General features: G+C 51.8%; 2 protein-coding genes across 2 annotated transcripts in view; both read right to left on the bottom strand.

Annotated features, from left to right (window-relative positions):
- Window positions 1-22185, bottom strand: part of EPM2AIP1 (EPM2A interacting protein 1) — an 835019-nt gene that overhangs the window by 697387 nt on the left and 115447 nt on the right. The gene's annotated exons all lie outside the window — the stretch shown is intronic.
- The window catches only part of TRANK1 (tetratricopeptide repeat and ankyrin repeat containing 1), a 117509-nt gene that overhangs the window by 53190 nt on the left and 42134 nt on the right, over window positions 1-22185 (bottom strand). Inside the window, exons 5-9 of the mRNA XM_066350754.1 lie at window positions 15083-15233; window positions 12822-12940; window positions 9873-9956; window positions 9103-9241; window positions 7020-7151 (exon numbers count right to left, since the gene is read on the bottom strand). Coding sequence (XP_066206851.1) covers window positions 7020-7151; window positions 9103-9241; window positions 9873-9956; window positions 12822-12940; window positions 15083-15233 — 625 coding nt within the window. The remainder of the gene's footprint in view (window positions 1-7019; window positions 7152-9102; window positions 9242-9872; window positions 9957-12821; window positions 12941-15082; window positions 15234-22185) is intronic.

The following is a 22185-nucleotide window of genomic DNA, read 5'->3' as shown; positions in this document are numbered from 1 at the left end:
TCTGAGATTCTCAGAGCTGCAATCTTGGATCTTGCCCACCAGGTGGCATCACACTTATCTCCATTTTTGTTCTTTTTCACTGAAAAGGAATACATTTTGCAACGAGTAAAGAAAACCATGAAACGGTTTGTTTACTAAGATACCAGTTATGTTCGAAATATTCCTTTGTATATTACAGCAGTTCCCTCTGCTATTGACACCCCCCCCCAAAAAAAGAAACCTCAGTCACATTACTCTGGACTATTGACCTGTTATAGAATTGTGAGCTAATAAATGGATGTTGTTTTAAACCACTTAGTTTATGGTGGGTTGTTACACAGTGTAGAACACTAACACAGTTACCATAGCGTATTGGCCCAAAGGAACTGAAAACTCTGACCTCCAGTGTATCATCTAAGGGAAAATCAGGTGCCTGCCAAGCCTCTTACAAGGGGCTCTATAATCCTTCCTCCTGTTTCCCCCAAATTTTCATTCCCATCTTTAATAATTATTTATAAAAATTGCATTATGTTTCTCCCTGGCCAGAGAGCTCAGCTGGTTAGAGCATCATCCTGAAGCACAGAGGTTAGCAGTTCGATCCTCGGTTAAGGCACATACAGGAACAGACTGATGTCCTGTCTCTCCCTACCTCTCTCTAAAATCAGTAAAATAAACATTTTAAAAAATAATAATATGTATCTGTTGTTTTGATCATTTCTGTAGTAAGAATTTTAGAAATAATTCAGTCAAAAAAATGAATCTTTCAGTATCGCAATCACTGAAACGTTTTGAAATTTAAAGTTCTAGGCCAGGGGTCGGGAACCTATGGCTCTCGAGTCAGATGCGGCTCTTTTGATGGCTGCATCTGGCTCGCAGACAAATCTTTAATAAAAAAATAATAACGTTAAAAGTATAAAACATTCTCATGTATTACAATCCATTCATTTCCTACCGCTCATGTTCATGGTTGCGGGTGGCTGGAGCCAATCACAGCTGTCCTCCAGGACAACACCAAACTTTTATTGGATAATGCGTAATGTACACGGGTCGTTGTATGGCTCTCATGGAATTACATTTTAAAATATGTGGCGTTCATGGCTCTCTCAGCCAAAAAGGTTCCCGACCCCTGTTCTAGGAGCACGTTTGTTCCAGGACAATCTCACTGAATGGCCACAAAGACTTTGAAGCATAAAATATATAGTATGAGGGCAAATTTCCTTCCATAAAATAAACTGGAAATGTGAATCAAAAAAGAAAACAGAAATTCACATTTGCTATTTTTGACTACTGAAGAGCTCATCCATAATTTTTAAATGGATATTAGAGGATCAGAAATTGTTGTGGGTTTATATTCCATTATAGATACAAGTAAAGAAGTGAGATAAAAGTTTTATTTTTAAAATATCAGTGTGCACAAAATTCGGAAACTTATCTTCTCTTACAATTATTTAGACTTACAGATAAAAAATAAATTCTAGACATCAACTTAAAAACACGGAAAGCGGTACACGGGTCCTTTAAATTCTTTAAGGAGATAAGAAAGCAAAATTTAAAGACAACAGACATACTAGTCTTTTAGTTTTTATACCCGACTAGCAGCCAATGTCCTTTTCCTGATAATAACACCCTGGTTTTTCTTTGGGAAAGCACCCCTGCCTCCTTCCAGCCTTCCAGGGGCTTGTGTGTCTGTGTCTGAGGTAACAAGAGAGAACACCACACGCAGACACACAAGCCCCTGGACACCCCTGCCCCAGCCGCAGCTCCGGGGGAGAACACCTGACCAGGGTCTGGCCAATGAAATCACTCCATCCTTCTGGCTCAGGTGATTAGGTGGGGCCACATTAAGAAAGTCAAATCAGCCTGACCAGGCAGTGGTGCAGTGGATAGAGCGTCAGACTGGGATGCAGAAGGACCCAGGTTCAAGACTCTGGGGTCGCTGGTTTGAGTGCGGGCTCATCTGGTTTGAGCAAAGCTCACCAGCTTGGACCCAAAGTCACTGGCTCGAGCAAGGGGTCACTCGGTCTGCTGAAGGCCCATGGTCAAGGCACATAGAAGAAAGCAATCAATGAACAACTAAGGTGTTACAACGAAAAACTGATGATTGATGCTTCTTATCTCTCTCCGTTCCTGTCTGTCCCTATCTATCCCTCTCTCTGACTCTCTCTCTGTCTCTGTAAAAAAAAAAAAAAAAGTCAAATCATCACAACCCTTTCCTAGGACTACTGAACATTTAGAAACTACTGAAATATTTGGAGGCAGTATCCTCTTTGGCTGAGATGGAAAAATGGCAGAATGTAAGCTTGAAGAGTCCGGCAGCCTCGTCTGAATGAAAGGCTGTCTAAGAAAGGACCTCACACAGAAAAGACCGAGTTCAGAGGTGGGACAGATCCTTGGAAGACACCTTGGGAGCACCTGGACCAGACTCAACTCTGCAGTCCCAGGAGCCAATAAATTCCCTTTCCTGCCTGCCCCAGTTTGAGTGTCTGTAGCTTGTAACCAAGACAGGCGTAACGACTGTACTCTCGATCCATCCTCAATGTTTCAGTTCTAGAAAAAGACCGTTTCTAGAGTGTGGGTCCCGCTGCTGCCTGGCTCCGATGACTCCCTGAGACTGTGTCCCCGGGCCTTTCCAATCACTGCTCCAGAACCCGGGGACTGCAGTGACAACCAGCACCCCATAAAATGCCGAGAGAACTGAAGACTTGTAAGGCCAGTTATTTCCAATGCTGGATTTGACATTCAGGCCACGTTAAAGAACCTGCCGAGTTCTTGACTCCTCCGCGTACCAATAATTTATTCAAGATGGAGATGCTCTCATTCCCAGCTAGGGCAACCTTCCTAGGGTTCACGCTAGCAACAGATATCAAGATGCTAACATCTTCAAACTGTGTCTATGTGTTCACCTGAACCTACATCTGTATTTGTGGGAGAAAACCTAAGATACTGCTGATACTGGGTCCTAAATGGCCCAAGGACAGAGGCAGGATAGAGACGCTCAATGTAGCCCTTTTGTACCTTTTGATTTCTTAATGGAACCTATTTAAAATTTGAACAGAGTTAAAATTCATCCCAATAAAGAAAATGTACAACTTCCTTCAATGAGCAATGTCTCAAATGGGCAATTATCCTAAAGACACGTTTGTACCAGTTCACAAAGATGGATGTAGAAAAATGTTCTCTGGGCAATGTTTTCAGGAACAAGACAACTGAAAACCACTGAAACATTCATCAGTAGAGTAAAGACAGCACAGTGATAAAAGACACAGACCTGAACCACAGATTACCAGGCTAATGACAGATTTAGCCCAGTGGTGTGCGGGACCAGCTCAGACCAGTTCACAAGGACCAACTGTGACATGTCCAAGAATGTTGCAAGCCAGTTGGTAAACACAGCCATCATTAACAACTAAATTATTTAAATGTAAACAAATAAATCATATAAAAAACAAAACTCATTCCTTCCTAATTATTTTTCTACATTTTGCTATTACCTATGATAAGGTTTCTTCACATCTATCTTACCATGGATTTGTGTGGTGAAAACACAATATAACAGTTTGCTATTGCACAGTGCCCAGCTCCATGGTTAATGACATCACATTGGCAGCTTGAAATCAGCCACAGGGGGAATATTTACACCAGGGAAATGAACAAACACTACAATTCGGGACTTCTCTTTTTGAATATCATTGTCAAACACTTGCCAGGATACCAATGTCTTTAAGAGGGAACCAAAATATATAGGATATCAAAAAGACACATAATAATAAGTGTTGCTGGCCCTGGCCGGTTGGCTCAGCAGTAGAGCATCGGCCTAGTGTGCGGGGGACCCGGGTTCGATTTCCGGCCAGGGCACATAGGAGAAGCGCTCATTTGCTTCTCCACCCCCCCCCCTTCCTCTCTGTCTCTCTCTTCCCCTCCCGCAGCCAAGGCTCCATTGGAGCAAAGATGGCCCAGGCGCTGGGGATGGCTCCTTGGCCTCTGCCCCAGGCGCTAGAGTGGCTCTGGTCGCGGCAGAGCGACGCCCCCTGGTGGGCAGAGCATCGCCCCCTGGTGGGCAGAGCGTCGCCCCCTGGTGGGCGTGCCTGGTGGATCCCAGTCGGGCGCATGCGGGAGTCTGTCTGACTGTCTCTACCCGTTTCCAGCTTCAGAAAAATACAAAAAAAAAATAAATAAATAATAATAATAATAATAAGTGTTGGCAAAGATATAGAAAATTTGGAACCCTCACACATTGCTGATGGGAATGTAAAATGGTGTAGCCAGTTTAGAAACCAGCTGAGCAGTTCCTCAGAAGGTTAAACACAGAATTACCATATGGTCCAGCAATACCACGCCTCGGTACCTACCCAAGAGGAATGAAAATCTATTCCAACATGAAAACTTATACCCAAATGTTTCATAGCAGCATCTTCATAACAGCTGAAAAGTGGAAACAAGCCAAGTATCCATTAACTGATGAATTAAAAAAATATGACATAGCCACACAATGGAATATTATGTGGCGATAAACAGGAATTAAGTACTGATACACACTACAATGTGAATGAACCATGACATGCGCTAAGTGAAAGAAGCCAGTCAGAAAAGACCACCTATGGCAGGATTCCATTCATATGAAATGTCCAGAATAGGTAAGTCCATAAAGACAGAAAGTAAATCAGGGGATGCTTAGGGCTGAAGAGGTGATCGCTAATAGATATGGGTTTCTCTTTGGGGGGGTGATAAAAAGGTTCTAAAACTGTGGTAACTGTTACACAGCTCAGTGAGTATACTCACTCAAAAAGCACTGAGTTGTACACTTTAAACAGGTGAACTATATGGTATATAAATTATATATATATATTTTGTGTGTGTGTGTGTGTGTGTGTGTGTATTTTTCTGAAGCTGGAAACGGGGAGAGACAGTCAGACAGACTCCCGCATGCGCCCGACCAAGATCCACCCGGCACGCCCACCAGGGGCAACGCTCTGCCCATCAGGGGGCGATGCTCTGCCCCTCCGGGGCGTCGCTCTGCCACGACCAGAGCCACTCTAGCGCCTGGGGCAGAGGCCAAGAAGCCATCCCCAGCGCCCGGGCCATCCTTGCTCCAATGGAGCCTTGGCTGTGGGAAGGGAAGAGAGAGACAGAGAGGAAGGAGGGGGGGGTGGAGAAGCAAATGGGCATTTCTCCTATGTGCCCTGGCCGGGAATCGAACCCGGGTCCCCCGCATGCCAGGCCGACGCTCTACTGCTGAGCCAACCGGCCAGGGCCTTATAAATTATATTTTAATAAAGCTCAGAACAAAAATCCATAGGGCACCCCAAACATGGATTCCTGGGACACAGTTCAATGGGGGTAGCAATAGAGAAGCAAACCCCACTGGGTTGCTCCTCCAACACCGTGAAGAGAGAACCCTGCAATTTCCTGGGAGGACCCACTAGGCCAGAGGGTCTCCAAGTGCAGGACTTCCGGCTGTGGTCAACCCACAGGCACGTTCCAATCTCAAGGCGATATTTTAGAATCATGAGTTTTCATATCTTTTCATTTTTTACTGAATTTACTGGGGTGACATTGGTTAATAAAATGATACAGGTTTCAGATGTAAATTCTATAATACATCATACATATATTGTATTGTGTTCACCACCCCAAGTCTCCTTCCGTCACCATTTATCACCCCTAGACCCTCTTCCACCTCCCCCAGCCCCCTTTCCCTCTGGTGATCACCCGGCTAAGTGACATAAGGCAGTCAGAGAGAGTGCTGTACCACAGGATTTCATTCACATATAAAATCTAATGAACAAAACAGACTAACAAAATAGGAGGAGACTCATAGAGAACAACAGACTGACAGCTGTCGGAGGAGAAGGGATTGCAGGGTTGGGTGAAAAGGGTGAAGGAATGAAGCAAAAATAAATAAATACACACACACACACACACACTTTTTTTTTTTTTTTTTGTATTTTTCCGAAGCTGGAAACGGGGAGAGACAGTCAGACAGACTCCCGCATGCGCCCGACCGGGATCCACCCGGCACGCCCACCAGGGGCGACGCTCTGCCCACCAGGGGGCGATGCTCTGCCTCGACCAGAGCCACTCCAGCGCCTGGGGCAGAGGCCAAGGAGCCATCCCCAGCGCCTGGGCCATCTTTGCTCCAATGGAGCCTTGGCTGCGGGAGGGGAAGAGAGAGACGGAGAGGAAGGAGGGGGGGGGGGGTGGAGAAGCAAATGGGCGCTTCTCCCATGTGCCCTGGCCGGGAATCGAACCCGGGTCCCCCACATGCCAGGCCGACGCTCTACCGCTGAGCCAACCGGCCAGGGCCCACACACACATTTTTAAATCCAGCCTTCCAACGTCTCTTGCCACTAGAAAATGGCAGCACGGCCAGCTCCCGTCGTCAGCGCCAGGCTGCGCCACACTGGGCCCACGCTGCCTGACGCTCCCTGCCGCCTCCCTTCCTCTGGGGCTGAGAGTTCATGACTCTCATTATCTCATTATCATCACAGCTATCCTGCTTTTTATAAAAAAAAAAATGTTCTTGACTCCATGAGAGCTCCCAGGAAAACGAGAGCCACCCGCCGAGTGACCATGTCTCCCTGCACCCCGGGCTATCATGGTGCGTCTGCAAAAGAGTCCCCCGACCCCGCGTGTCCGCCCCACTTCTCCACGCGGCCCCTTCGGCCTGGCGGGGATGGGAGAATGCGATTCCTGAGTCAGAATCTAAGTGCCTGGAAGCAGGGCCAGGTCTGGGGTCTGGCTCACCGTTTATCTCCAGGGCACACGGATCCGGAGTAAAACAAAGCTCTTGGTAATCACGTGATGAGGGAGGGGACAGATGCCGCCGGAAGCCCATGCCCTTGAGTCAGTCGACCCCACAGAAGCCATTTCAAGTTGACCCAGGCACAGAGCCCAGTGGATCTTCCTTCTCCCCTCCCCCACCTCCCCTCCCAATCGTGTTGACCCCGAAGCCTGGCACGGGCTGGCCCACTGTGTGGGTTCTCCGATGCCTGAGGTCCTCCGGCCCACAGCACGCGCTCCACCGTGGGGTCCCCACTCACGCTTAATGAGGTATCCTGGGGAGTGGGCGGCGACGATGTGCAGGAGGGTGCTGCCGTTCTCGTTCTTCTGGTTGATGCGGCCTTTCCACTCAGGCTGGTGCTCCATCAACCACCTGAAAAGATGGTTGTCCTCTGAAAGGCATTAAAATGAGTTACTGATGTTCTTTTCTGCATACGGAAAATTAGCAAAGCAAAGCCATGTGTACCCCACCGAGGAAACTGAGGGGGGAATCCAACACACAGGGTCACTCACCACACACGGGGGTGGGGGTGGGGGTGGGGGTGGGGGCGGACACACGACGACACAGGAGTTTGTGAATTAAAAGTTATTCATAATGCACTTAAGTCACATTCTCTAGAAGTAGAGTCTGAGACAAAGATCCTCCGCCACTGACTTACGGAGAGCTGGAGCCCAGGAGACGGGGAGGGGAGCAAGGATGTGGTCTAAGCTGCTTCGCCTCAGCCCACGGGGAGCTCTGGGCCATGAACCACACCAGATCTGACCCACCTGGGGGCAGAGGCTGACCTACTGTACCCACAGGGCAGTCCGCTGAGACCACTGAATGCGCCCAGAGAGGAAGGTGAGGCTGGTGAGGCTGAGGGAGAACCTCCCTGGGGTGTGGTGCCTGTTGGCAAAGAGCAATTTCCGGCAGGGACCTCCAACACTCCCAGCGAGCAAGCGGGGATGGATACAGAGGATGTGGGCGGGGCCTAGCGGCACTCATCAAGTCAGTGTCTCTGGGCCGGATTACTACATGACTATCAACAGGATTTATAGTGTACATTCTTTTTCCAGACCCCTTATAGTTCCTGGGGTGCAGGAAAGCCACACACCTCTGCCAGCTCAGCGCAGAGCACTTGTCGCCATGTCAGAGTTCCCAGCTCAGAAACGAATCAGGGGTAAACTTGAAGACTTGATCTCACTGATACCTGCCTACACTCACAAGAGCTAACTCAAAGAACAGACACCAGGAGAAATCAAGACTTTCACAACCAGAGGCACACTTCTCTGGGTTCCAGAGTCCTAATTTGAAACTGGGAAAACTTGATTAGATTGCTTTTCATCAAACTCTACTTGATGTTTTATCCACCGATCCCTGTGTAAGAATAAAATAGATTCCTCAGTACATGAAATAAACAATGGCAGAGCAAATCTGGCTAAGACAAAGATGGGGACCCAGGTCTTCAAGCCCTCATTCCCCAGGAGAAGATACAGTCTAGAAGGGAAGAGTGTCTACACAAAGTTCTCTTGGTCCTTCTGGCTCTAAAATATTATGGGCAAATGTCCAACAATAATGCCACATCGGCTTGGAAAAGAAAAAGAGACCCTGCTCTGGCTGGAGCCTCGTCCCAAAGCACAGAGGTTATGGGTTTTCAATCCCCAGTTAGGGCACATACAGGAATAGATCGATGTTCCTGTCTCTCTCTCTCTTTCTCTCTCTCTCTCTCTCTCTCTCTCTCCCCCCTTCCTCTCTTTAAAATCAATAAAATAAAATTTTTAAAAAAATAAAGAAAAAGAAGCTATCTAAAATGTAAAATATGTATGTGTTTTAACAATAACATTTTTTAAAGAATTTTATGGAAATAGGAACCCTTTAAAAGAACCACAAGCAATCTGTGCCGGCAACAGCCAGTGTTTCCCTTGAAGTCCCACCCCACCCCCTCAGCAGTGGGCCCTCTAGGCTACAGAGAAAATGAACTTGACCTGGAAAGAGACCACATCTGCCTTTGCCAGCGGGAGGAAAAGCCACAGCTCTCTGGGGAAATCTGCCCAGCAAAAGCTGTCTGTCCCATTCCACTCCTTGGGTCCCGGGGCTCCACCCTACCGCCAGGATCTGTCAGGAACACAGAATCCTTTCAACCTGGGTCTCCTGTAGCTACAAGGTCCCAGGAGAAATAAAATTGATGCTGATTCCCCGCTGCCTTCATTCATTTGACTAATTAATCTTTGAATATTCAAAACAGCTGACTAGCCTCCGTTCAGGTGGCTGGATTCGCTTTCCCTTCAGCTGGGCGGAGGGCAGAGAGCCCCAGCTCAGGGCTGGAAGGACACCTGGAGCCTGTGCCACTGGGGAGCACTCACTTGCTTGGATACAGAGCCGCATGAGGGAGTGCAGAGGGTACGGTCCTATGCTCTCGATACTTGCGCCGATGGAGATAAGCCACTGGACTAACTTGGGCACCTGTTCCATTTTCTCATAAAACCCAATGACGACATATTTCTGGAAAAGAAAAGACACAGGAACAATCATGGAAGTCACTATATCAATAGGAAACTTCCAACTCCTTCCCCCATCACGTTCAGAATCAGCAAACCTTGGATCTGTTGTCGCCCACGCATGCGATCATTATAAATTATGAACAACTTTGGGCCCTGGCTAGTTGGCTCAGCAGTAGAATGTCGGCCAGGTGTATGGAAGTACCAGGTTCAATTCCCCGCCAGGGCACACAGGAGAAGCGCCCATCTGCTTCTCCACCCCTCCCCCTCTCCTTCCTCTCTCTCTCTCTCTCTTTCCCTTGCCCAGCTAAGACTCCATTGGAGCAAAGTTGGCCCGGGCGCTGAGGATGGTTCCATGGCCTCTGCCTCAGGCACTAGAATGGCTTTGGCCTCAACGGAGCAACGCCCCAGATGGGCAGAGCATCACTCCCTGGTGGGCATGCCGGGTGGATCCTGGCCAGGTGCATGCGGGAGTCTGTCTGACTGCCTCCTCACTTCTAACTTCAGAAAAATACACACACACACACACACACACACACACACACACACACACACACACAAGAACTACTTTGCAGTGAGGAAGCTGAAAAAGAAGGTTGCAAAGGCAAGCCATAGGCTTCAAAAAGACACCTTACCTCAAAGAGACTTTTCAGTGATAAATCTGGGACACGGATATTTCTTGGTAGTCGATCCTTTCTTGCTGACAGGAGCAGAAATGACTGAGGAGGGGAGAAAAAGAAAGGGTTGGAGTAATGATGTGCTCCACATAGGTTATCAGAGCAAAAGTCATCTTAAGCGGTAAAATGCACAAACCAAAAACATCACAGAATACCCTTGGCCTTGACTCTTCTTTTTAAGTCACCTACCAAGCTTCCCAGCCTGAGCCAGGATAATCAAAGTCTCTCTGTCTAGCCAACCTCCTCTTCTTGCCCTCAAAGCGTGCTGAGGACAAAAACAGTGGGTGTCAAGCAGGGCCGCCGAGAGCACAGTGGCAGTGGGGTAAAAGATTAATTCCCCACAAAGTCCTTAAAGTTCAGCAAGCTGAAGAATCAAGTCCTTTAGAAATACCTCAATTAATTCTTTGGCACATAAGCCCCAAGTCCTTGGAGTCCATGAGACCCAATCAAGGGGTGGGCTGGGGCCGGCTCCTACCAGCTAGTGAGAGTTGACTGTGTACATCTGTTCCCAACTTCAAGTCCTAGACTCATAGTCGTAGCAGCTGAAGTTGGCCATGGTGAAGTATTTACACTACAGAAATTGGTAAACACTACAAATCAGGGTTGTTGTTTTTTCTCAAAGAGCCAGTTGTTAAACCACTGAAGAAACTAAATACCAGAGAGGTGAAGCAATTTTTCCTGGGTCACACAGCGAGCACATCCTGAGAGGCTCTTTATTGAGATCCTCCAGGTATGCCAACAGGGCTAAGAGTTCCAGGCCCAGTTTCAAAATCAGCTTCCCCCATCTGTGTTCTTGCCAGGAACTGAGCCTATGACCACACTAGCGTCTAGCTGCTTTCAGTTTGACACCCACTCTTAACCACTCACTCTAACCAGGCCTCACTGCCCACACTCTATCCTGCAAGAGAGTGCAAGGTTCTGACAGTCCTGACTGTTGGCCTGGCTTTTTTTCTCTCTTTTCTTTTTTTTAATATAAGTGCTTGTTTTTAATGTTTGAACGGGCCCCCCTGCTAGGAGGACAGAGGGCCTGCCACCTTGGCTGGATTCCTGGGTCTTCTCAGGTCCTTTTATTAGGGGAACAAGCTCGCAGGAACTCACACCCTGAAACCACACCCATAACTGTGAGTACGTAAAGAGGGTCCCATCGATTTCGATTTCCTGAGACTTCCAATGGAATCTAAAACTTCCCCCAAACTGAAGAATTCTGGATTCTAAAGTCATTCCGTCTGCCTGACTCTAGAGTCTCTTATTTGGTGACTTTCCCGGATGTCCCAGCTTTTAGAAAGCCCAGTAGGCCCTTTCTAAAGAAACTCCCAGCCTTGGCCAGCCTATTCTCAGGAGCACGTACAGGCCACCATCAATGACAACTACTCTTCACTGGGCACATAGCATATGCCAGGCATTATAAAACTCCTTCAGCTGGGGTCCCGGCCCATCAGAAGCCCTGAATAAGCATGAGCTGATAATATGATTAAGTGCCCTTGGGTCGTTATTTCTAATCCTCACCAAAACCCTGAGGTAATAGGTTCAGGGGTCTCAAACTCGCGGCCGTGTGGCCCGCCCACCAATTTTGTGTGGCCCGCAGACTAATCAAACTTCGTGGATTAATCTGCAGGCCGCACAAAATTGGTGGGCGGGCCGCGAGTTTGAGACCCCTGGTTTAGATCCTGCAACTTCTAAATGAGGAAGTGAGCCTGAGAGGGGGAAGTAATTCATCAAAAGTAGAAAGTGGAGGATTATTTACAGGGACAGCTGGGTGACAGGGTAGCCAGGCTCCCCAGCCTGCTCTGTTCCTCCTCTGGATTTCTGGTTCTGGATTTGGGTCCTCCAGCCTCAGGGCCACCCCAGGGCAGCAGTCCTGTAAAGGTATCCAGAACCTCTCGAGTGGCACAGGCAAGTCACCAGGCCACACTGGCAAAGATACTGTGACAGGTTGTGAAGATGAATGTGCAATGTTCAGTCTCCTCCTTGCATTTGGACTTCACATTTCTCTGAGGATGACGGCAACACAGAGCAGGGAGTGGGGAGGCTGCTGCCCACTGGGTATATTTCCTAACTTTACAAAAAAATACGGAGCCTGACCAGGTGGTGGCACAGTGGATAGAGCGTCGGACTGGGATGCGGAGGACCCAGGTTCGAGACCCCAAGGTCGCCAGCTTGAGCGCAGGCTCATCTGGTTTGAGCAAAGCTCACCAGCTTGAGCCCAAGGTCACTGGCTTGAGCAAGGGGTTACTCGGTCTGCTGAAGGCCAACGGTTAAGGCTTGTATGAGAAAGCAATCAGTGAACAACTAAGGTGCCACAACAAAGAATTGATGTTTCTCATCTCTCTCCCTTTCTGTCTGTCTGTCCCTATCTGTCCCTCTCTCTGACTAGCTAGTTAATACAGCTCCGTAACTTTCCATCATTAACTATGTTATAGCAAAAAGTTGTTTTGGCATCAAGATATACAGATGAGCCTGACCAGGCGGTGGCGCAGTGGATAGAGCATCAGATTGGGATGCTGAAGGTCCCAGGTTCGAGACCCCGAGGTTGCCAGCTTGAGCGCAGGCTCATCTGGTTTAAGCAAAAGCTCACCAGCTTGGATCCAAGGTCGCTGGCTGGAGCAAGGGGTTACTTGGTCTGCTGAAGGCCCACGGTCAAGGCACATATGAGAAAGCAATCAATGAACAACTAAGGTGTCGCAATGCACAACGAAAAACTAATGATTGATGCTTCTCATCTCTCCATTCCTGTCTGTCTGTCCCTGTCTATCCCTCTCTCTGACTCTCTCTCTGTCTCTGAAAAAAAAAATAATAATAATAATAATAATATACAGAGGATACATTACAATCCCCCAGGGCCAGTGGAAGGGAACCACTTCATGCAAACACTCTCTCCCCACGGGGGAGCCAGCTCCTTGTACTCACATGCCATAGTCCTTTCTTTGCCAACTTTTCTATCACAGATTGCCACACCTCCGTAGAATATCCAGGAGTGAAAATGTGATCAAAGCAGGGCAAGAAACTTTGCAAAACAATGGGGTCACCTGAAAGAAAATTCCATAGTTTAGACATTTTTAAACTTGGGGAAAGCCTAGAACATTTGAGGAAAGGCCTTCCGATGAAGACCGCATAGAGGCAGGGGATACGTGAAAGATACATGCAGTTGCTGTTATTTTAAACTCACGTGACGACCAACCCCCTATGAGTTAGAACAGCATAAGGCGAGCCAGCAGTCACTTTGCTTTCCTGTTCGCCGCGTCCAGTGACACGTGTTTATATTTAATCCCGCAAACAAACCACCACGAGGGCTGTGCCCAGTATCCCCATTCACGGAGGAGGAAATGGAAGCCTAAAAGAAGTTACAAAATCCACTTCCCTGAGGAGAACTGGGACAAATATTACTCTCACCCAGCAGATGCAAAACTATCGCAAATGAGGTCGGGCTTCACAGCGGATCCTGCTGCTAGCCCATGGCCAAAAATCAAGACTGGAACCCCCTTCTACGACTCTTTTAGCCAAACATGCGCTCTTCTAACCTACTGGCCCACCAACCTTGCATCTTGTGACCTTCGGGCCACATTTTTCAGACTCACGGATGAGAAGAACATCCAGGGCACAGGTTAGACAATCACATGGCACCTCTGCCAGGGTTATCAATTTCCAAAAATAAGTGAATATCCAAATAACCATATAGTAGATGAAAAGATACAACATTGCCATAAGTCTATTTTTTAAAATTTAGAAACTGGGCACAGGCATACTTCCCCCTCCAAATAGCAGTGCTTTGGCAGAAAAGTATGGGATGCGTGGCCCTGAGGAGCCTTGGAGGACGGGGGCAGAATGGAAACCATGCAGATGTCTTCAAGGGACAGGCATCCAGAGCATTGGTTTCGCCAGCCTGGCTTCTCACAGAACAATGATTTTCAAAAGACATAGAGAAGTGTAGGGAACGGACAAGCCATCAGGTTCTGGGAAAAGGAAGCAGGTGGCTGTCACTGTCAGCAAATGACCGGGTAGAAAGCTGTGACCCATCAGCCCCCGTCTGAAGACCTTCTAGCGCCCGCCTCTGACCCCTTCCCCCTCTCTGCCTGATACTACTGCTCTTACTCTTCTCTGTGCCTAATGCCAAGATCTGTGGGCTCCACCCACAGGCCACAGAAGTCGTTTTCCCACCTTTACCATGGGAGCAGTCAAATCTGTTGTTAGCAGTGATTTCCACACTCCTGAAAGCCAAAGACCACACTTCACCAAGTCTAACGCGTGCCATTGTTCACATTCTGACACCTCTAGAGACGGTATATGTGTTACAGTCGATGTTGCCTCACGATGGCAGAACATGAATTAATGGCACATCTTCGATCAGAGTGGTCTTTCAACTGGATCAAATGTAATATTTTCAAACAACAGTCTGGTTACCGGTAGGACTCGAGACTAGACTAACATACCCAGAGGAGCTCCATTGTCCCTGGCAAGGAGCACACTACATTGTCCCTTACATTTTCTGTCCAGGACACTAACAAAGCTACCTCACGGGCCAGGTCATCAGAGTAAGACTCTAATCCAGTGATGCTCAAGGCCTCCCACGCGTCACTCTAAGAAGAAACACGTGGGTGGGTCCTCCGCCGAGGGGACATCACAGCCACGACCCTGACCAGCACTGGCGGCTTTCACAGGACCCTCTGCCAGCCCAGCCCATTCAGGTGATTTTCATAGCAAACCAGAATATTTTCCAAACCCACTGGAGAAATAGGAAAAAAAAAAAAAAAAAAAAAAAATCAACAGGAAGAGCAAAAGTCACATAAAACAAGTAGTATAAACAGGGAAAAAAACTCTATGAATAGCAATAGGACTTCCTTCCTCATTTTCACAAAGGCGTGGAGCCACAAAATGCTTTCTAACAGGAAAACCAGTTTCATTCAAACTACAGAAATCAGCCACAAAAACAAACAAAACAAAACAAAAAACAAACAAACAAAAAACCCCACACCTTCTAATTATCTCCCTAGGAGCCTGAATCTCCAGGAGGCATTCAAATAACATAACAAAGAACTGAAAAGAAGAGAAGGGAAGTTAAGGAGAGATGGAGGGAGGGAGGGAGAGAGGGAGGGAGAGTGGGAGGGAGGGAGGGAGGAGGGAGGAAGAAGGGAGGGAGGGGAGGGAAAGAAGCTTCCCTATGTCAGACTTACTGCTCATAGTAGTGAAGACTCCCACAACGAAATCAGCAACCTGGGTCTGATCGCTACTGTCCTGCAGAAGCTGAAGGCCCTCAAAAAACATGCGAGCAGCTTCATAATGCTGGTGCAACCGCATCAAGGAATAACCAGCCCGGTAGTATCCCTGGACCGGGGAGAAAATGGAAAACCGTATCAATATTCATCACTTCTCATGCGCTGCTATAAGGACAAGCAAGGTTGAGAACACCGGGAAACGGACTCAGGCGCCTCACTGCTGCGTAAACACAGGTTTCCGACAGGCACTGCACACAGGATTCCCACACGGCATTCTGGGGCACATTATTCTAACTGCTTACGATCCCTTTCCAATCTGGGACGTGCTCGGCATCTACTGTACCACACGGAGAGAAGGAAGCTGGCCTCTGCCTCCCGCGGCATGTGTGGTTTATTTACTCGTGCCTCAAATCACAGCCTGCTCAAGAAAAGAGGAATAAAAAAAATCCTCTGATGACCACCTTCCGGGACAGAAGGAGATAGATGGTCACGTGAACACAGCAGTTGTTCCCCATACCGTTCAATCAAAAGAACGCAGTTTGCACTGGGTACGTAGGGAGAGAAATTTGTAATCACAAACTGAGATTTACGGGGCTCCGCAGTATAGGTAATATATGCCAGAGGCAAAAAATACATATATTTCTGTACAAAGAGAAAAATTTCAATGATTAATAGAGGAATATGGTCTAATTTGCCTGCATACCAACTGTGGTGTCAAAGGTCTCCCCAGCTACCTCCACTTTGACCAGCCCACTGCACGGGCTCTTAAAATTCCTCACAACACCAAAATCTCTGATTACCTATTGATTTGTCTTCACCTTCACGTGCGAGTCGACATCTTAGATGACAGTCAGCGAAAAGAAACCAACAAACAAAACAAAAAAGTATTATTTTCTTTTCTTTCTCTCCAACCAGGCACTCTGTTACAAAATTTTCTCTTTCCTTTGACTTCCTCAGATTTAAGCCTCATCTTCTTAGATTGGAAAGGAGTGAGGGGGGATCAGAACATACCACCCGAAAACAGGAGAAATGAACCCTGCCTGAGTCCCCTCTCCCGGGAAACTGGGGTGAAGAAGACAGAAGTGGGCGCTGAGACGGGGCTGAGCCAGCGAGCCTCGCTGAGGTCGCCATGATGTCCCGAGTTTCCCTGTGTGTTGACAGCTCCACGGGCTGCAGCCCCCAGATGTCTTTAAAACCCTGTCTTGGCCCTGGCTGGTTGGCTCAGTGGTAGAGCATCGGCCTGGCGTGCAGGAGTCCCGGGTTTGATTCCCGGCCAGGGCACACAGGAGAAGCGCCCATCTGCTTCTCCACCCCTCCCCCTCTCCTTCCTCTCTGTCTCTCTCTTCCCCTCCCACAGCCGAGGCTCCATTGGAGCAAAGTTGGCCCGGGCACTGAGGATGGCTCTGTGGCCTCTGCCTCAGGCGCTAGAGTGGCTCTGGTTGCAACAGAGCAAGGCCCCAGATGGGCAGAGCATCGCCCCCTGGTGGGCATGCCGGGTGGATCCGGGTTGGGCACATGTGGGAGTCTGTCTGACTGCCTCCCCATTTCCAACTTCAGAAAAATACAAAAATAAAAAAATAAATAAAAAAAACCCTGTCTTGTCCTGTCCCACAGTTTATTGCTCTGTGTTCTAGAACAGTGGAGAAACTCTCCGCCTGCCCACTTCTTTGGAGTCTACACTTCTTTGCCCAGAAAGCCCTCATTTCACATAAAAATTAGCATCAAATAAAATCGGTATGCTTTCCTTCTTGTTCGACCATCTCTTAGGCTCGTGTGCAGGGCCACGGCCACACACAGAACCAAGAGAGGGTAAAGGAAAAGGTCTTTTTCTTCCTCCACTAAGGAGGACATCTGGGGGAGGGGTGAGCAGGGCAGAGGGAGGGAGAAGGAGAGAGCCGCCCAGGAGCTCCCGGTGAAAATGCGGGAGCAGCGGTCCCAGTTGCTAAACTGCTGGGGTGGGGGTGGGGGGCTGCCGCAGGTGTGGCCGCTCAAAGAAAAGCCCCGGAGCATCATCCAGGACCCCCTAAGCCCCGCGGGCCACAGCCATAGCCTCCACATCAGGGTGCAGGCAAAACCCCAACTACTCCCCACTCTGTCCCACGGACAGGACGGGAAAATCCTAGGATGTCTTTGGGCAGAATTCTTCAAAAGTGCATTACCATTTTCAAGAATATTCAATAATTTCTAAAGTAGTCATCCCCCAAGAGACAAGGTTCACTGTAAAATACACAAGTCCCTCCCTCACGGTTGGCGGAACTCTCCGGTCAAACCTCCCCGCCACATCCCACTGCGCTGTTTGTCACAGTGGAGCACAAAAGGTGGACCCCTGAGGGCATAATGCAGACTCCGTTGACTGAGTGTCAACAACTTCACTTCCTTTCTCCTTAATCCTTGAAGCAAGTCTCGGGCACAGGTGCCGCCTCATTTTACAGATATGGAGATGAAGGCTGAGAGAGGGAAACGTCACTTATCTGGGCCATTGAAACCAGTCCAAGCAGAGCACCAGGGAGAAAGGGCGGGGCTCCGCCCACCTCACCGTGGGGCCTCTCTATAAACTGTCTGTATTGCTAACAGGACACTTGAGTGTATGTTTGTTGCCTCAGATAGTTCCAGAAGGTCACTGAAGGCCTCTGATTTTGCATGGGCTTTCTCTCTCCCCAGCTTGACTGTGAATTACTCAGGGTCTGGGAGAGACCTGAGTCTCAGGGTCTGCCCTGAGACTCCCAGAGCTCAAAGGTGCCTGGCACAGAGGGCACTCAAAGCATCTTAGCTGAAAAAGCAACCACATGATTACTTAGTGACCTTTGTTAACAACCTTAAAGGGTCTTACTAGCTTCTCAAATATCCCTGATCCCACCAAAGGGCCTTCTTTCTGCTGTAAGAAATGCTACCTCAAGAATGGGTGTCATCTCCACTCCACTTGCATCCCGAGGAAAGCTTTGCTAAAAGGAAACTTGCCAACAGCAAAGAACAGGAACAGACTATGCATTTTGGTGTAACTGTTTGAGAACAAACTCCGAGAGGATCCCCACTGCACTCTGTCCCCCAAGAGGATCCCCACTGCACCCTGTCCCCCAAGAGGATCCCCACTGCACCCTGTCCCCCAAGAGGATCCCCACTGCACTGTCCCCCAAGAGGATCCCCACTGCACTGTCCCCCAAGAGGCCCGGCTCTGCTCTCCCCACTGCACTGTCCCCCAAGAGGCCCAGCTCTCCCCACTGCCCTGTCCCCCAAGAGGCCCAGCTCTGCTCTCCCCACTGCACCCTGTCCCCCAAGAGGCCCGGCTCTGCTCTCCCCACTGCACTGTCCCCCAAGAGGATCCCCACTGCACCCTGTCCCCCAAGAGGATCCCCACTGCACTGTCCCCCAAGAGGCCCCTCTCTGCTCTCCCCACTGCACTGTCCCCCAAGAGGCCCCTCTCTGCTCTCCCCACTGCACTGTCCCCCAAGAGGCCCCTCTCTGCTCTCCCCACTGCACTCTGTCCCCCAAGAGGCCCGGCTCTGCTCTCCCCACTGCACTGTCCCCCAAGAGGCCCCTCTCTGCTCTCCCCACTGCACCCTGTCCCCCAAGAGGCCCCTCTCTGCTCTCCCCACTGCACTGTCCCCCAAGAGGCCCCTCTCTGCTCTCCCCACTGCACTGTCCCCCAAGAGGCCCAGCTCTGCTCTCCCCACTGCACCCTGTCCCCCAAGAGGCCCCTCTCTGCTCTCCCCACTGCACCCTGTCCCCCAAGAGGCCCCTCTCTGCTCTCCCCACTGCACCCTGTCCCCCAAGAGGCCCCTCTCTGCTCTCCCCACTGCACTGTCCCCCAAGAGGCCCCTCTCTGCTCTCCCCACTGCACCCTGTCCCCCAAGAGGCCCCTCTCTGCTCTCCCCACTGCACTGTCCCCCAAGAGGCCCCTCTCTGCTCTCCCCACTGCACCCTGTCCCCCAAGAGGCCCCTCTCTGCTCTCCCCACTGCACCCTGTCCCCCACGAGGCCCAGCTCTGCTCTCCCCACTGCACCCTGTCCCCCAAGAGGCCCAGCTCTGCTCTCCCCACTGCACTCTGTCCCCCAAGAGGCCCAGCTCTGCTCTCCCCACTGCACCCTGTCCCCCAAGAGGCCCCTCTCTGCTCTCCCCACTGCACTGTCCCCCAAGAGGCCCCTCTCTGCTCTCCCCACTGCACTGTCCCCCAAGAGGCCCAGCTCTGCTCTCCCCACTGCACCCTGTCCCCCACGAGGCCCGGCTCTGCTCTCCTCACTGCACTGTCCCCCAAGAGGATCCCCACTGCACCCTGTCCCCCAAGAGGATCCCCACTGCACTGTCCCCCAAGAGGCCCCTCTCTGCTCTCCCCACTGCACTGTCCCCCAAGAGGCCCCTCTCTGCTCTCCCCACTGCACTCTGTCCCCCAAGAGGCCCGGCTCTGCTCTCCCCACTGCACTGTCCCCCAAGAGGCCCCTCTCTGCTCTCCCCACTGCACCCTGTCCCCCAAGAGGCCCCTCTCTGCTCTCCCCACTGCACTGTCCCCCAAGAGGCCCCTCTCTGCTCTCCCCACTGCACTGTCCCCCAAGAGGCCCAGCTCTGCTCTCCCCACTGCACCCTGTCCCCCAAGAGGCCCCTCTCTGCTCTCCCCACTGCACTGTCCCCCAAGAGGCCCCTCTCTGCTCTCCCCACTGCACTGTCCCCCAAGAGGCCCCTCTCTGCTCTCCCCACTGCACTGTCCCCCAAGAGGCCCCTCTCTGCTCTCCCCACTGCACTGTCCCCCAAGAGGCCCAGCTCTGCTCTCCCCACTGCACTGTCCCCCAAGAGGCCCGGCTCTGCTCTCCCCACTGCACCCTGTCCCCCAAGAGGCCCCTCTCTGCTCTCCCCACTGCACCCTGTCCCCCAAGAGGCCCCTCTCTGCTCTCCCCACTGCACCCTGTCCCCCAAGAGGCCCGGCTCTGCTCTCCCCACTGCACCCTGTCCCCCAAGAGGCCCCTCTCTGCTCTCCCCACTGCACTGTCCCCCAAGAGGCCCCTCTCTGCTCTCCCCACTGCACCCTGTCCCCCACGAGGCCCAGCTCTGCTCTCCCCACTGCACTGTCCCCCAAGAGGCCCAGCTCTGCTCTCCCCACTGCACTCTGTCCCCCAAGAGGCCCAGCTCTGCTCTCCCCACTGCACCCTGTCCCCCAAGAGGCCCCTCTCTGCTCTCCCCACTGCACTCTGTCCCCCAAGAGGCCCGGCTCTGCTCTCCCCACTGCACCCTGTCCCCCAAGAGGCCCGGCTCTACTCTCCCCACTGCACCCTGTCCCCCAAGAGGCCCCTCTCTGCTCTCCCCACTGCACCCTGTCCCCCAAGAGGCCCGGCTCTGCTCTCCCCACTGCACCCTGTCCCCCAAGAGGTCCCTCTCTGCTCTCCCCACTGCACCCTGTCCCCCAAGAGGCCCCTCTCTGCTCTCCCCACTGCACTCTGTCCCCCAAGAGGCCCGGCTCTGCTCTCCCCACTGCACCCTGTCCCCCAAGAGGCCCCTCTCTGCTCTCCCCACTGCACTCTGTCCCCCAAGAGGCCCCTCTCTGCTCTCCCCACTGCACCCTGTCCCCCAAGAGGCCCCTCTCTGCTCTCCCCACTGCACCCTGTCCCCCAAGAGGCCCCTCTCTGCTCTCCCCACTGCACCCTGTCCCCCAAGAGGCCCCTCTCTGCTCTCCCCACTGCACCCTGTCCCCCAAGAGGCCCGGCTCTGCTCTCCCCACTGCACCCTGTCCCCCAAGAGGCCCCTCTCTGCTCTCCCCACTGCACCCTGTCCCCCAAGAGGCCCCTCTCTGCTCTCCCCACTGCACCCTGTCCCCCAAGAGGCCCGGCTCTGCTCTCCCCACTGCACCCTGTCCCCCAAGAGGCCCCTCTCTGCTCTCCCCACTGTACTGTCCCCCAAGAGGCCCCTCTCTGCTCTCCCCACTGCACCCTGTCCCCCAAGAGGCCCCTCTCTGCTCTCCCCACTGCACCCTGTCCCCCAAGAGGCCCCTCTCTGCTCTCCCCACTGCACTGTCCCCCAAGAGGCCCCTCTCTGCTCTCCCCACTGCACCCTGTCCCCCAAGAGGCCCAGCTCTGCTCTCCCCACTGCACCCTGTCCCCCAAGAGGCCCAGCTCTACTCTCCCCACTGCACCCTGTCCCCCAAGAGGCCCGGCTCTGCTCTCCCCACTGCACTCTGTCCCCCACGAGGCCCAGCTCTACTCTCCCCACTGCACTCTGTCCCCCAAGAGGCCCCTCTCTGCTCTCCCCACTGTACTGTCCCCCAAGAGGCCCGGCTCTGCTCTCCCCACTGCACCCTGTCCCCCAAGAGGCCCCTCTCTGCTCTCCCCACTGCACCCTGTCCCCCAAGAGGCCCCTCTCTGCTCTCCCCACTGCACCCTGTCCCCCAAGAGGCCCGGCTCTGCTCTCCCCACTGCACTGTCCCCCAAGAGGATCCCCACTGCACTCTGTCCCCCAAGAGGCCCCTCTCTGCTCTCCCCACTGCACCCTGTCCCCCAAGAGGCCCAGCTCTGCTCTCCCCACTGCACTGTCCCCCAAGAGGCCCGGCTCTGCTCTCCCCACTGCACCCTGTCCCCCAAGAGGCCCAGCTCTGCTCTCCCCACTGCACCCTGTCCCCCAAGAGGCCCCTCTCTGCTCTCCCCACTGCACTCTGTTCCCCAAGAGGCCCCTCTCTGCTCTCCCCACTGCACCCTGTCCCCCAAGAGGCCCCTCTCTGCTCTCCCCACTGCACCCTGTCCCCCAAGAGGCCCCTCTCTGCTCTCCCCACTGCACCCTGTCCCCCAAGAGGCCCCTCTCTGCTCTCCCCACTGCACCCTGTCCCCCAAGAGGCCCGGCTCTGCTCTCCCCACTGCACCCTGTCCCCCAAGAGGCCCCTCTCTGCTCTCCCCACTGTACTGTCCCCCAAGAGGCCCCTCTCTGCTCTCCCCACTGCACTGTCCCCCAAGAGGCCCAGCTCTGCTCTCCCCACTGCACCCTGTCCCCCAAGAGGCCCGGTTCTGCTCTCCCCACTGCACCCTGTCCCCCAAGAGGCCCAGCTCTGCTCTCCCCACTGCACCCTGTCCCCCAAGAGGCCCGGTTCT

The sequence above is a fragment of the Saccopteryx leptura genome, chromosome 10, assembly GCF_036850995.1.
Source record: "Saccopteryx leptura isolate mSacLep1 chromosome 10, mSacLep1_pri_phased_curated, whole genome shotgun sequence".
NCBI lineage: Eukaryota > Metazoa > Chordata > Mammalia > Chiroptera > Emballonuridae > Saccopteryx > Saccopteryx leptura.
The sequence above is the reverse complement of the archived record's forward strand: the minus strand, read 5'-3'. Positions and strand labels throughout refer to the sequence as shown.